This window comes from Panthera uncia (genome assembly GCF_023721935.1).
Source record: "Panthera uncia isolate 11264 chromosome B3 unlocalized genomic scaffold, Puncia_PCG_1.0 HiC_scaffold_1, whole genome shotgun sequence".
Classification (NCBI taxonomy): Eukaryota; Metazoa; Chordata; class Mammalia; order Carnivora; family Felidae; genus Panthera; species Panthera uncia.
In genome coordinates, this window is record NW_026057582.1 from 20893460 (window position 1) to 20908028 (window position 14569).

Below are 14569 nucleotides of genomic sequence, written 5' to 3' on the forward strand. Positions count from 1 at the left end.
TCTCAGCCAGTGTTTTGTTTGTTTGTTTGTTTGTTTGTTTAAATATTGTCTCTCATTCTCTACCTCTTCTCCTTAGGAATTCAGGTTAGATAGTTACCTATGAGCTTTTACCACTCTGTCCAACATGGGGCTCAAACTCACAACCTGAAGATCAAGAGTTGCACATTCTACCAACTAAGCCAGGCGCCCCTCCCATGTGTTTTAATCTCTCATGTTTTCATCTCTGTCTCTCTATGCTATCCAGATAATTTTGTATTTACGGTAGTAGTTTTCTTCTCCAGAAGCTCATTTAATTCTTTTTCAATTCTGTGTCTTCTTTTCTAATATTTTCATTTTCTTTTCGTATTTTCTTGTTTCCTTAAACATATTAAACATACTTATATTTCCTGCTAAATAATTCTAGTGTCTGAATTCTTTGCAGGTCTGATTCTGGCTTCCCCCCATCCCTGGCCCCCTTGCTGGCTCTGGTTTGTGTTTATGGTAACTTGATTTCTTATGTATTTCATGATTTATTTATTTTTATTTTTTATTTTATTACCATGTGTAACTAAGGAACATTCTGTCTGGGAAGGCTGGCTTTGAGGTATCTTCCTCCAGAAAGGATTAGTATTTGCTTTTCCCAGGTGCCTGAGGCCACTACCAACCTGGAAATACTTCAGCTATGTTCTCAGACTGGAAGGTTTTCAGACCACACAAGTAGTTTCAGCCGTAAGCCCCTATGTGGGACAGCTTATAGTTATAAATTCTTAGGAGATTTCTTTTCTCTACCCTGCACCCAGGCTTAAGGCAGACAATTTTCCTTGCTGTCCTTAGCTTGGGGGTGGGGCTTATTGCTAATTTACCCTTTAATTGAGCCCTTTAGGAATTCAAGCTTCAGGCATCACATCTTCTGTCAGATTTCCCATCTTGGGTTAGCCCTAGGTTGTTTTCCTTCTTTGCCTTCTTCACAAGACCTTTAAAAAACTCAAACTCAGAAGTCTCCTTGGTTTGTTCAAAAGCCTCAGGGTCTGAAAATCAGGATGAGTGCTCTGTTTACCATTCTGGATTCCATCTTGAACTTGGCCTCTGATAATTCTTTCTTGCTCACCCTCTAATATATTTTAAATAATGTTATTACGTTTTATTTAATTTTTTTCCACAGTAAGGTGTCTAATCCATTATATTGTAGGAAATGGCAGTCCTATAATAAGCCTTTAGAAGTTCAGTTTTGCTTTGGGCTGTTTGATTGTTTATTTTTTTCTTCTTTATCAGTTTGATTTTTTTCTATGTTTGTGTAGGAATTTTATAGGTACAAGTTTAGTTTTAACAGTCTGTACTTAGCATAGACTGTTATGAGTGTTTCTGGTGCTTCTGTTGATAAAACCAACAAATATTGAGTACCTATTCACACCAGACAGTGTTCTAGGAATGGGGATGCAGAAGTGAGTAAAATGGACCAAAATCCCTGCAGCCCCAACCCCATCCCCAAGAAGCTTGGATTCTAGTGGGGAAGACCCTGTATTATGTAGTACATTAGATGGTGATAATACTAAGGAGAAATGAAGGAGAGAAGGGACTTTGCATTTTTGGAGAGAATAGCTCAGGAATACCTTACTGGGAGGGTAATATTTTTAAAGAATAGGGGGTGTGAGCCATGAGCACTCCAGACAGAGAAAAGACCTTCATGTCTTATAAATGTCTAAGAGAATATGGAATGAAAATTCTCCGTGGTTTCATATTTGTTCTATGTCACATATATTGCTATTTATTATTTTTTTCCTCCTAAATCTCAATTTTCTCTTTACCCAAATTTCTCTGAACCCAACTCTCAGTAATTTTGATTCTCTAGCTAGGAGAACTGACTGTTTTTAAAATTTTTATTGTAGTTTATTTATTTTGAGAGAAAGAGCACATGCATGTGCACAGGGCAAGGGCAGAGGGAGAGAGAGAGAAAGAGGGAGAAAGAATCCCAACAGGCTTCGAGCTGCCAGCACAGAACTCCACACATTGTCTGAACCCACAAACCATGAGGTCATGGCCTGAGCAGAGAGCAAGAGTTAGACGCTCAACCAACTGAGCCACCCAGACACCCGTAGGGGAACTGACCCTTCTTGAACAAGCTCTTTAACCTCTTTTCAGGTGGTTTCCCCTTGTGTCAGATGAGACCAGTGCCTGTCTCTCAGGATTGATAGTGAAGTGAAGTAACATTTGTATAAGTGTCTGACATTTCGTGAGTACTCAAGAAATGCTAGTTCTTTTTCTTTTGTTTTTCCTTCCCTGTCCACACTGCTTTCAGCACTTGTTTTTAGTACTTATCAATTAATTTGCAGTAAGATTCTCATGCAATTCCATGGAGAAACCGTGTGGTAGGCAATTAACTGAAGACAAATAAACGTTAGAAAACTTCATTTTAAAAAAAGAAACTTTCCAAAGTGGTTTTGAAAGGCTGAGTTTGCTGCTCAGGGTTTAGGAGATAAAGTCAAGCCCTGTGCATTCCTCCCTTGAAGTTTGTTCATTGTATTGCAGATTTCCAGCAGCCCCAGGAAATCTCAATTTGTATATGTAACTGTCTGCAGAATCTCCAGTTACAGTGAGACTCCAGAGGCATATCACCTTCCTATGAAGTACATATATATTCACCTATCTTCTCTTATCCATTAACCTAACCTAGCTGTAATTTTGCAGTATATTTTGGGAAGTTGGCATACCACTAAAAATGGATTCATGAAGTTTTTGTTTGAATGAAACAAATCTAAGTTTAGAAATAAAAGTAGAGCCAAAAATCACTACTTTTCTTTAGTGAGATTTTCTTTGATTTGAGAGTCATGAGAGCCCTTATTTGTGGTACTGGTTTTGATACGGACTTACAATGTGGGGGTCTCAGTCAGTTATTTTGCCGTCATAAGTGATATTTCCATCATTTCCTTCCCTTGTATGGCTGTTGAGATTTCGTAGGACCTGAGCACCGTCAAGGTAAGACAAGCACTAAAGATCAACGAGCACAACCAATTTATATTGTCTGCTTTTGGTTTTTGGTCTGTCCCCAGCCATACCATTGACCATGCCCTGCTGGACGTGCCCTTCCTTTGACTCCTTGAGGAGATGCCCTCTAACCTCCGAGAGCAGCTGGACCACACATTCTGAAGACACCAGTAGTCCTAGTTTTGATCCCTCATACGCCGACCTGCAGCTTATCAATGCGGAGGAACAGATGAGTAGCAGGGCTTCTCAGGCTGACTTGACTGGTAAGATGGAGCCCACAGGGCTTTGAAGATCACTTTTGGTGACCTGTTGCCACTCCTAAAATCTCTGCAGCTTTGTTTGCAGAATGAGTTCAGATGTAGTAGTTCTACAGTCAAAAAGCTAGAATAGAGTGGTTCAAAATTGCATTGGGAAAAAACACGTACACAGATTGGCTGATTAGTTGGCAGGGTGTTAATATTGGGAAACCATTTGACAATATATCTTAATGTGTTATTTTCTACTATTCGGTACAAGTACTGTTCCTTGTCAATTTATTTTCTCCTTGGATGACTGAACTATACATAGTATGCACAAGGCTGAATCTTTCACCCAGCCACCCATGCATCTTTCATTTTCAGCAAGAGGGAGGTAGATTTGAGCAGAGAAAAAGCAAATGTTATGTCAAGTGGAATGAGTCAGGACTCAGCCACTGTGTCCAGACCACAAATCATTTTGCAGTTATATTTTTTCTTTTGTGCTTGAATTGAGCTATATACATCAGTCTGTAACATCCCGTGCTCTCATTTATTAAATTTCTAAGAGGTGTAGGAAGGATGCTGCCTGGCTTAGCAGGTGAAATAAGGGCCTATTAATAAGCACTGTATCTGGGTTAGGTTTAGAATGGCATTGGATAGATGTAGTGCATTCTTGGTGTTTTGTTTATTTGGCCCAAGGGATTATTTTCCTTTGAAAGTAATCAAGTTACTAATAATTTCTCTGTGGGTAAATTTGCCAGGTGTATCCAATAATTTTGTTTTTCTCAAAAACATTGTTTAGGAATTTGTCTCTGGATCATTTTTCAAATTTGGGTAACATTCGTCCTTATGCTGTATGTTATTGGAGGATTCTACACATGGAGAGAGAGATTTCTTGCAGACTAAAGGGTTCAGACAGGATTTGGTTTGGCATTTGATAGTATTGCAAAGAATCCTAGTTTATCATAGTCTGTCTTCACGAGCCCCAGTTCTTTATAGCATTTTGTTTTTACACCCTCTCCGTTCTGTTTAATCTCTATGGCTGAGGATCACGGTCAGTGGCTGAACTGTGACAAGCCCATCTCCACTGTGGGGAAAGTTTCATCTTGGGAAGGCACCATCAGAAGCCAAGGCAATTAGGAAAAGAGGCTGTACTCACCCCTTCCTTCGCCTCCTCGCCCTCAACCACCAGCCTTCCCATAGAGGACACATAGAACAAACACATTGGTCAGGAGAACTCAGACTCTGGGGTTAGACTGCTCAGATCCTCATTCTTCCATGTACCAGCTGTGTGACTTTGGGCAAGATCCTTAACGTCTTTTTGATTCAGTTTCCTCACCTGGAAAATGGAGATAATAGTAGTACTTACCTTACCAAGCTGTTAATAGCTCCAAGTGAGACAGTTTATATACAGCAACTTATATGATGCTGGCCACAGAATAAGTGATCAGCAAGGATCTGGTTGTTTTCCCCTCTCTCGCCCCAGGGTTCTTACTGTTTCAGAGAGGTGGAGGAGGGTCCGTCACAGTGGGAAAGTCAGGACCTCTAGGCTCAGGTTGGTTTTTTTCAGTGGCCTCTCTGCTTAGATGAAAATTGCTTTAATTCCTACAGGTTCTAGTGATGAAAATCAGAGTTCTAGTCGGAACTGGGCATTATTAATCTGTCTCCAAAGCGTATAATTGTTTTCAGTATCTCCCTTTTCTGAAGCCATGCTAACAGTATTACAGTTCCCACTGAGAAAACCTCTTCTCTCATTGTTTTGATCAGGGTCCTGGCAGGTGGCAGATGGTATCCTCAAAAAGGTTTTATTTGAAGAGGATTTAGTGAAACGACTCTTACAGAGGCAGCAAAGCTAGAATCATGGGAAGAGGGGCTGGCCAACAGGTGCTGTGGCTGTATGAAGGACAGAGCCACTGCCAGAGATTTGGTGAAGTGGGGAGTAGGGGGGAATAAATGCCCAGATCTTGTGCTCGTGCTTCCCACTGGCAGATCCCAGCTGGAAGTCAAAGGGCACAGGGCCCTGGTGAGGCAACCCACAGAGATCAGCCCCCAGGGCATAGAGCTGTGGAGAAGGGTGGGAGAATGGATTTGGGGTGATGGTGCGGGTGAAGCATGTGGAGAATAGCCAACACACTTTCATCTCCACCAGGAATTCAGTGGCCTGGAGTCCAGGGTCACTCTGGAGAAGCGAAGGCAAAACTAGGGCTGTAGAATGATGAGCGATGCTCCTACATCTCTCCTTCAGCACGAGATAGTTTCTGTAGTTACAGGAGGCTAGAGGTATGGCCTTTTGGCAACCATCCTTTTTTATAGAAATAATCGTAATCATAGCTAGCACACAGCATGTGCTGTGTGCCAGTACATGATGTGTATCATCTCTGGCCTTTACAACAGTCCTGCGAGGGAGGAATCTTTCTCCCCATTTCCTAGTTGACCCTGAGTCTGGGAGGTTAAGATGCTTGTCTGAGACAGTACTACTAAGAAATGGATGTGCCTGGATTTCAACCAAAGTTCCAAAGCCTTTCCCCATGGTTCTCAAACCTAGTGGTGCCCCAGAGTCATCATGTTTATCATTTTGCTAAGTTACCCTCCAGACCTTCTATACAGATAGGGTAGAGGGTGCGTATGAATATATAACATATTTTGCCATGGGTTTATGTTTAACGTAATTAGAATCAAAAGGTTTTTAAATAAGGTGTATAGTAGGTGGAGTCTGAGGAAACAGTTCATGTTCCCTTAACAGATATGAGTGCTGATAGATGACTGCTATGTGCCCACAGTATGGTGTTATGTAAACACGTTTCCGGACACTCCACTTTGAAAAGAAATCTCCTCATTCTTTAGTAATCAGCCAAGGGTCCAGGTTGGCCCAGAGGAATGCCTCCATCTGTGTAGGGTAGAGCCACCTCCCTTCCCTCTTCACCCACCTATTCTTCTAGGCCCAAAAGTGGCAAGCAGTGTCCCTTTGGGCCCTGGAAAAATGAAAGGCAGGGTGGTGAGCGGCCTAGGCTGTGTGGACCGCCTCTGGATACAGCCCCAGATATAAGACCTCCATGAGCCTCTTTCTGAACATCCTGACTTGTGTAGTCATGTTGGAGTTCTGGCTTTGAAAAGCCTTTAACTCTTCCTGGATAAGTAAATACAAGATTTAGGAGAGTGACCAAGTATTTCTAACCCTGTGACATTTATCTTTCTACTTCAGTCGTAGAGAAGTTATAAATGCTTTCATTTGAGCTATTGAGAGCTTCCAAGAGATCTGTGCTGATTATTATTCTGTACTGACTACCTGCCCACCGCCTGGCACCAGGGCTGTGTCAGTGGCCAACTCTTGGAAGGCTCTACTTGGAGGCTGGATCGTTCGGTCAGGATAAATGAAATCATCATGAGGCCATGGAGCAGATCCTCATCTGTCCATATTTCTGGGCACAGCCCTCTCCCCGGAGCTGTCGTTCCTCATCTGGGAAGTGGGGCGGAGGGTCCGTGTCCAGGCTGGGCAACAGGATGTGTGTGAAGGTGCTTCGTATGGTGCAAAGTGCAGTAGGAATTCACAAAATAAAATCCTGATTCCATAGCTCTGTGCCTCATTTCCCTCTGATATGGCAAATAAGGATAATTTCTGCCTACTCCTTTACTGCCCTAAAGAGGACGGTAAACTATGTACGTGGTGGGATGAGACCTGAGGAGGGTTTTGCAGTCCTCCGAAGTGAGCCATGCGTGCATGCAGACAGGTGCTGTGGGAAGTTCAGTGTGGTTAGTTTCTGTACCGAGGCCTTGAGGGTCCTTGGGAGGAACTGCCTTGGGGAGACTTGAGGTATTTATCTGCCTCCCCTGCCCCATGCCTTTTAGCACTGCAGAGGGAGGCAGAGGGTGAAGAATTGCAGCCTCCATCAGGAGACCCCTCAGCCTAGCTGGCCCCGGCTTTCCCTGGCAGCATGCTGTGTGAGTGTGAAACTCTGTGATTCATCTTATGTGTGCAGGGGGTTATGGGGTTCCGGGTCCAGCCCGTGTCCCTTGGCCCCACTGCTCCATGCTGGGCTGCAGCAAGCCGCCGACTCCTCCCTGTCTTCTGTGGCAGGACTTCTGCAGGGATCCGGCAGCCCTGCAGGGCAATCCTGATTCCCAGCACAATTGTGGAGGGCGAGACTCTGATCAGCCTACACTTTCTTCTCATTTTCTCACCAAGGGGGTAATTAGGAGGAGGAAGACAAACAAATCCCCTCACCTTGGTTACATCACAGGGTATGCCGATATTTGCTCGGGGATGCAGCTCTCCAGAGCAAATGACGGGAGAGCTGAGAACAGGCAAGAGCTTTATTAACACTTGTTTCCTCTCTCACCCCCTACTTCCCGAGGGGGCCCCCTTTCCCTAGATAACAGGCACGCCCTGTCATCTTCGCCAGTCAGCAGAGCTCTGTAATGCCACTAATTTTACATGGGATGATAAACAGGAAGAGTGTCAAGGGAATAAAAATAAGCCTTCTGCCTTGGAAGTCCATTGCAACCAGGAAAGAGAAAACACAGAAATGTTTGCAGTAGCGCAAGCTGTTGTTTAGGTGGTGGGCTTCCATTCTGATTTTCTTTTACCTATCAGGTAAGTGCAGAGTTTAAGTGTAGGATTAGAATGCTCAGGCATATATGCCAACTGAGGAATGTCAAGACTGGATAGAGCACACAGCAGGTGTTTAATGATTGTCAGTTGAGTGGGTCCTTGAATGAACGGAGATTGCAGGTGGGGAGGGTCATCTGCATCCCAGACATCCGTGTCCCATTTGGGTTTAGGAGTCCAGCATTTCCCTCAAGTGTGTTCCATGTAGCAGTTCAAGAAAAGCAAGATGCCGGGGGCCAGTATGTTAGATCATGCTGTGCCCTCTTTGTTGGAGAGTCCTAGCAAGTATTAGGTTATGAAAGACTTTGAGAAGTTCTGCAGGTGTATGTATGTGTGTATATAGGTATACTTTATATATATATTTTTGTATACATACATACATACACACATATATTTATGTACATATAAAAATACATTTAGCCTTCCATTAGCCCATACTACCTGGTCAGTAAAACCCGTACATAACATAAATTGGCAAATTTGACTTGGAAGTTCATGCCATTGCTAAAGTGTTGGGAAACCAGAGAAACCGGAAAAAAATACTTTGAATTTCCCTGGATCTACAAAGTTAGCCCTGTTGTGTCTCATGCTCTGCTACACCTCTTGGCCATTTTTTTTTTTTCAATTCTAGATTCAACAGACCCAGGACTACATTTTGCCAGACTTTGTGTTAAACCCTCATGGGTTTTAAAACAAATGTAGACCATATGTTCTTGATTCATTGCATTTAACTGATCGCAGTGGAATTCTGCCAGAGCAGTAGAATATCTCCAGGGATTTTTGACTCTTTGTCTCAGAAATAAGTGTTTATGCTGGGTAGAAAGCTATGGACTTAAGATCTCAATTTTTGTGACAAGAACTTTTTAGATGCTCAGAATGTTTCTCTGGTTGTTGTTAGTTAAGGATGGTGGGAGAGAATCATCAGGGGTGCGTGACTCCTTACAAGATGTGACATGTTTCTCTGTTGTCGGTTTTGTCCTGCTCCTGCTGTAGCTGGTAGAGCAGTAGACCGGAATTGGGGGTCCAGATTCCTGGTAAACAGTAATTATCATCATGCATGGTGGGGTAACAGGGGGATTCTTATTGTTCTCAAGACACATTCATATTTCATGATTTTTTTTTACCTTGAATATATTTTCCTCGAAGACAAAAATGAATTAATTTGTCTTTTAAATTATTTTGCCTAGCTACAAATTTCATCAATATTCATATTCTTCCTGAACAATAGTCTCTTCCTCAAAATTAAAGAACAGTAGAACAGTTTTTAAGAAACAAATTACATCATTTTTCTCTTTCATTAATGTATATAAATTTGGCCACATTTCTGTTTTTAGTGTGCCCCAGGATCCTTGATACTCTTGTCCCTATTAAGTTGTGCATTTTGGATTTCAGTCAGTGCTTAAAACAAACAAACAAACAAACAGGCAAAAACACCTCTAATGACTGGTTTCTTTGAAAGTTTCTCCAGAGAGATTCTAAAGTTTTCTCAGAAACACAAATGTTTATTGAGTAAAACTGGTATTTGCCAGTTGTTATGACTACAGAAATAGGTAAGTTATATGTAATAATCTGCAAACAGATTCTTTGCCATTCAAAGGATTTTCATACATAATTTTAAAAATAGTTTCTATTTATGGAATATGGATTATGTGCCAGGAATGTGCTAAACACACACACACACACACACACACACAATCTCTAATTTTCACAATCTTAAAAATAGATATTGATCCCTCATTTTATGGATGCAGAAACAATTGCTAAAGAGATTAAATGGTTTGGCTGAAGTAATACAACTCAAAAAGGTAGTGCTGGAATTCAACCCAACTCTGTCTTGTGGGCTCACCTGCCTGGTGCCATGAGAGGCCAGTGTTTATGAATGCAGTGGGTTGTGGGAAGCGGTTATAGAGACCCTTTTGCACAGCTGTTGCTGCCTCCTATGCGTTCCCCAGGAGGTAAGTGCAAATGTGCCTTATGAGCTCATCTTATTAGACAGCAATGACTTGTTTGGGGGTCCCACTCAGCTGAGGCCCTCTTAGAAGCAGGAACCACACCACGTTCTTCATTTTACATTTTCAGCATGCTGCCTGGCACATTGAAATTATACGGCGGATCTTTGTGGAAGAAATCAACTATTCTCATATGGGTCTGTGAGACCCTTCTCCCCAGACCTGCTCTCCATTTACGTATGCCTAAGTGTGTTTGCCAATTGAACTGTAGCTTCATGATGGGAAGGAATTAAGAGGACACGTAGGAGCAGCTCGTGTGGAAGGACGCCTCTTTCCCCTGTCTTCAAAAAATGTTGGGCAGCTCTCCAGCGGTCTCCATTCATTTTGTTTTTCCTGTTCTGTTTTGGGGGATTGCTGTAACCTTTTAAATGTTTTTTAAAAATTAATGTACATGGTTGTGTGTGGGTATGGTGGGGAGTACTCTCTAAGTTGGGTGTCTCAGAATCTCACCTGTCTTATACTTTGTGCAGTCTCTTCCCTATTTAGTCACCACAGTGCAAAGATGGCGAGTTGGGGAAGGCTTTTCTGTGCTAGTGAAATAGGTTATTGTGGCTATTAAACCAAATGTGTGGAGCAAAATCTGAGAAAGAGTGGCAGAGTTTAAGATGCTGTGTTCCAAACAGAGAATCTAAACTAGATATTGTGGGACCACTTAATTTAAAAACTGTGGCCTCCTGGGGCACCTGGGTGGCTCAGTCGGTTGGGGGTCCAACTTGGGCTCAGATCATGATCTTGTGGTCTGTGAGTTTCCAGCCCTGCGTTGGGCTCTGTACTGACAGCTCAGAGCTTGGAGCCTGCTTCAGATTCTGTGTCTCCCTCTCTCTCTGTTCCTCCGCTGCTTGCACTCTGTATCTGTCTTTCAAAAATAAATAGACATTTAAAAAAATTAAAAAAACAAACGTGGTCTCCAATCAAATTCTACAAGTCATTTGTAGAATTGCTAATGCGTCAATCCTAAAGTGGAAGTGACAGCTGAGATGCCTTTTATTGATTACCTTCTGTGGTGTTCTTTTCAGTCTTATGATTTTCCTTTTATAGATGAGGACACCAATGCCCAGAGCCACACATTAGTTAAGTGACAAAATTGAGATTGACACCGAGGCTTGTCAACACTCTGCAGCTGTGTCCCTCTTGTGGCTAAGCTCACTGGAAGGACCACTTCTCTGTACCCAGTCCCAGAAGGCAGAGTTTAAGATGTTCTGTTCTTTCAGTTCTAAATAGGTGATCAATACTGGGTATTTGTGACCACTTAGAATCCAGAGGGGCCATGAATTTGGAGGATAGGTATTTATTGTCTCTCACCTATAGGGAAGTTAGTACAATGAGCATTTCCCTCAATTATGGATGCAGGCAACAAACCCCAGTGGTACTAGAAGTACCTCCCACTTAATCATCAACAGAAATCACAGGTGTTTCCATATCACATTATCATTGTGACAGATATCTCAAAGGATCATTCATCTCATTGCTCCTTGGGAATCATGGTAGTTATTGGTTATATTACTGGTAGTGCTAACATACTGCAGTAATCTGGGTGGCGTATATGGTGGTCTGGTCTAGGGGACTGGATTAGATTAGAGGAAACTGAACAGATTCAAAAGACATTTAGTATTTAGAATGGATGGAACCCCAATCATACTGTTTCTCTCATTATGCTTCAAAATGTTCCATTTCTTTTTTTTAATGTTTATTTATATTTATTTTGAGAGAGAGGACAGAGAAAGAGGGAGACACAGAATCTGAAGCAGGCTCCACCCTTTGAGCTGTCAGCACAGAGCCTGACATGGGGCTCGAACCCATGAACCATGAGATCATGACCTGAGCTGAAGTCAGACACTTAACCAACTGAGCCACCCAGGTGCCCCAAAATGTTCCATTTCTATTCCTCTACTTACTCCTGCTTTTTACCCTGAGTAACTCCTTTTTTTTTCCCCATATGACAAAGTCTTACTGATTGTTTAAGACAAAATTCAAAAGAAGTTTTCTCATGCAGAATCCTTACTTTGTGCCGTGTATGTTCCTAAAGATGGGGCATTCCTGAGTGAGCTACCCTGAGAAGGTTCTCTCCCCAGCTTTACTCTAGGTCATAGTACCTGTTTCAGCTCTTCTATTTTTGGCAAGAGAGGTCTTTGAGTGGTTCATTCATTTCCCGACGATACTCAGGTCCTTGAGGGCAGCAACACCGATATTTTCCTACTTGGATTGTTCCAACAGTCTGGTCTCCAGTACAGTGTCTGGAACTAATGAGGTGTCCAGTGGATGTTTTTAGTCACATCTCTTGTTGCCAGATTGCATCAATGTTATATCCTTGCCTCCCACCTCAGAAAAAGGAAAAATTTGCTTCCAGGTACCTTGGTCACAAGTACACTCATCTAGAAAGAGAATTTGGAAAAATAGAAATGAGTTTATCTGGTCATAAGTTTTAATTATTTTATGGAATATTTTAAATGTATGTCATCAGATTCACCCATTTAAGATGTTATATTCCACTTTAAGTAGCTCCCCGGGTGAGTGGTATAATATCACTGGTGTAAATGAGATTAGGGCTTGCTCACTGAGGCTCTTGTGCAAAGCACTCAGTACCCAGCAAAGTCAGGCTCCAAAAAGAATAATGAGCTGTGCTTTTTTCAGGTAATAAAATGTTAACTCAAACTCAACAAAATATCAGTGGACGTAAAAAGCTCAAACCACAGTGCTAGTATGCCATGCCCTCTCAAGTGTTGTCATTAGCCCAGAAGCTTCTGGAAATAGACGGCTTCGTATTTTGTCTGGGACCATAATGATTGGTTTGGATCCTTTAACTATCATAGACCTTTAAAGTTAGAGGAAATTTAAGAGATCACTTAGTAGAATTTCTTCATTTTATGGGGGAGAAAAGCCAAGGACTAAGTATTAGCAGCAGAGTCAGGCCTTATAATTCCTTGTCCCTTACCCACCCTTTGAATCATTTAAAACCCTAAGAGATTTTTGGCCAGGCACAACTGGCTATTCTTCATTTCAGTCCTCTCTAAACGTTTTATCTTCTTTTTTCCCCCCTGAAATAAGCAATGGATCCTCTTTCTTGAGGGTTCAGTTCACTCATGAACAAGTTAAAAGCCCCTCAGATCCAAAGAATCATGTTGGGTTTTTTTGTTTTTTTTCTTAATAATTTTGGCACCTTGATGAGACATGGCCATGGAAAGTCTCTTGACCCCCAAGCTAATGTATTTTAGATCACACATTTCTTTTCCTGGTGCTGAAGTCTAGGTGGGACAAGGTCTGGGTCTTTGTAATTCTCTTCGGGGGCTCTTTTGCAGTGAGTGGCAGGCCATCTTATTGAAGATGTGCTAAAGTGCTTTTTTCCTAACAGATCTGTTCTCACCCTACCTGACTTTACCACAGTGGCATCTCTTCCTTCCATTTGCAAAGTCCTCAGAGCTTAGAAAGGCTCTTTATTAATGTTTTATTAACATAGGCTTTCTTCAGAAATGGGAGTTAACTTTTCATGCTTCTTTCAAGGGAGAGAATGAATTCTCAGCTTAAGTGAGGAAATAGATTATGGATCAAGTGAGGAAATGGATTATGCTATTTCCTCTAAAAGGGCAGCTGTCTTTGGCAGGAGTCACATCTGCCATGAGCTTCAAGAACAAATTCATGTCACCATCGTACAGTTCATCTAGAAACAGAGAGAAGTGCTAGACACAGGGTTATAAATGTCAACAAGATGTTAGCCCTTCAAAGTGGAAGCACCAAGGGTGTTCATCAGCTCTTTTACTGTGAAATGGACAACTTATGTGGAGTGCTAATTGTATTTGTTTACTAGGGCGGCCATAAGCCACTTCTGTGGCTTAAACCACAGAAATTTATTTCCTCATAATTCTGAAGGCCATAAGTCTGAGATCAAGACATTAGCAGAGTTGGTTTCTTCTGAAGTCTCTGCCCTATGTCTTCAAATGGTATTGTCTCTAGGTGTGCCTGTGTCCTGATCTCTTCTTCTTACAGGATGGTCATACTGGATTAGGGCCCACCCTTGAGACCTCACTTTAATTTAACGATCTCTTTCAAGACCCTATCTCCAAATACAACCACATGCTGAGGTACTAGGGGGTTAACATTTCAACGTATGAATTTGGGGACACACAGTTCAGCCCATAACATGATGCAAACACAACTTAAAAGTCTTCTCCCTTCCCTGCCCAAGATATGCAGATTGACACTATACACTCGTCATCTATAGTCTTTCTGGAACCATCATTAGCAGTGTGACTTGCTATAGAAACTGGAATCTGCATCTGATGCTCCACTTAGAGCCTACTTGCCACAGCTATACTAAGGGGAAAGGAATTGCTTATGCTTAATAAATCCCTCGCTCAGCCTTTTCACCTGCTTGTCTACAGAATGGCTTGGTGGGTCCTGCTAGACTCGTTGGCTTACATGCTAGTTCAAAAGTAAATATGTTCGTTCATAAAAGAAGAAATGCAAAGAAGTGATATAAAGAGATGATTAATCCCTATTCAGTTGTACAGATTAAACAAGAATATCTGTTAGCTTGGTAAAGTGTAAATAATTGAAAACATTCTTGTGTTGGGAGTGGAGAATTGTGACTTTGCATGCCTGGAGTGTGGAAAGACCTTTCTAACCCTTAGTATTAATTTAAATGTCACACTCTGTAACTGTTATTTTGTCGCTAGAAAATAACTAGACATGTACCTGAGTATGCCATGCAGCACTGTTTATATTAGTAAAAGCAAACAAAACCCAAATATCCAACCAAGTAA

At 41.9% G+C, this 14569-nt stretch overlaps 1 protein-coding gene across 3 annotated transcripts in view; it reads left to right on the plus strand.

Moving 5' to 3' along the window:
- STON2 (stonin 2) overlaps nt 1–14569 on the plus strand; it is a 144688-nt gene that overhangs the window by 56795 nt on the left and 73324 nt on the right. For all 3 annotated transcript variants that reach the window (XM_049612388.1, XM_049612387.1, XM_049612389.1), the window contains one exon: nt 3027–3224. In XM_049612388.1, coding sequence (XP_049468345.1) covers nt 3027–3224 — 198 coding nt within the window. The remainder of the gene's footprint in view (nt 1–3026; nt 3225–14569) is intronic.